Source organism: Frankliniella occidentalis, unplaced genomic scaffold (assembly GCF_000697945.3).
Source record: "Frankliniella occidentalis isolate FOCC.00 unplaced genomic scaffold, Focc_3.1 Scaffold64, whole genome shotgun sequence".
NCBI classification, from domain to species: Eukaryota; Metazoa; Arthropoda; class Insecta; order Thysanoptera; family Thripidae; genus Frankliniella; species Frankliniella occidentalis.
Window position 1 is genome coordinate 1192445 of NW_026267194.1, and position 1321 is coordinate 1193765.

The window sequence follows — 1321 nt, forward strand, 5'->3', positions numbered from 1 at the left end:
TTACAACTTTTCATTTATATTATTTTTAAATTTTCAGACAAAAAGAACACAATTAGTATCAGAATCAGATACTGATACAGATGATTCTGATGATACAAGTACGGAAAATGAAAAGATAAAGCATAAATCACTTACAAAAAAAGGAAAATATTCTACTATAGAAAGTTTCTTGACTACAAGTTGCACCTGAACGTTGTACTGACAACGTCTTATAACATCTGCCCAACAAATTTCAGGACAAACCAACGTCTGAAAAAGATGAAATGAAGAAAACTAACAAGAAGAGAAAGAGACCTCAAGCCACTTCTTCTTCATCATCTTCAGCAGATGAAAGTAGTAACTCAGATGAATCAGAAAAAATGACAAAGAAACAATCAAAAAAGAAGGTAAAATTACTTCACTTACTTTATCTACATAAATAACATGAATAACATTGTTTGTTTTACATATAGATTCATAAAAAAAAACAAGAAATCACAATCATCAACTTCTGAAAGTGATAGCAGTACAAACAGTACCTCAACAGATGATAATAAAGAAGATAACAACAAAAACAAGGTCCAATTATATTTTACTATACCGTAAAATGGAGAAACTTTGGCTCACCACGATAACTTAGCCCACAGCTTAAAAACGCTCATACAATGCAACACGATTCACTATAGCTTACTGTGAACCATGCAGTAAGGTACAGTAAACTCTTCAATAAGCTACAGTGAACCCTGCAGCACCTTATTAACATTTTAAAAACAATTTTAAGCCATAGGCAAAGATACCCCAATGAGTCAAAGTTACCCCAATGACAATAGCTTTCTGTTCCAATTAATGCTATTGTTTACAATATAAGTCTCTAACTACTTATCACTAATTATTTACAGAAAAACAAAGATGATTTTGAAGAACTGAACAGTTACACCAAACTTACATGTAGAGACCTTAAACTTAAAAGACCATACAAATTAATGGATATTAAATGGTCAAAAGAAGCTGGAAGAAATGGACCATATAAAATCTGTACAGCAAAGTTAGAGTACAAATCAAAATTGTTCACTGTGAAGATACCAACACCCATAGCAAAATATGAAAAAAAACAAAGAGAATTACTTAAATCAAAAATAAAGAAGAAGAAAAACCCAATCTTCACAGTCAACAAGATTACACAGAAGAAATCTCCAAACTTTAAAGGAAAATATGATTTTATAGAATCAGAGTGGTCATAAACAGACACAACAAAACAATCATTCGTTGTTAGCTATTTATAAATTTTTCAGTTACAGGACTTCTCAACTGGCGTCAAATGCTTCATTATTTCTTGTATGTG

General features: G+C 30.9%; 1 protein-coding gene across 1 annotated transcript in view; it reads left to right on the forward strand.

Annotated features, from left to right (window-relative positions):
- The window catches only part of LOC113212430 (uncharacterized), a 1893-nt gene extending 572 nt beyond the window's left edge, over positions 1 to 1321 (forward strand). Inside the window, exons 2-3 of the mRNA XM_052268158.1 lie at positions 38 to 558; positions 879 to 1321. Of these exons, the coding sequence (XP_052124118.1) occupies positions 424 to 558; positions 879 to 1220 (477 nt within the window). The 5' untranslated portion in view covers positions 38 to 423 and the 3' untranslated portion in view covers positions 1221 to 1321. The remainder of the gene's footprint in view (positions 1 to 37; positions 559 to 878) is intronic.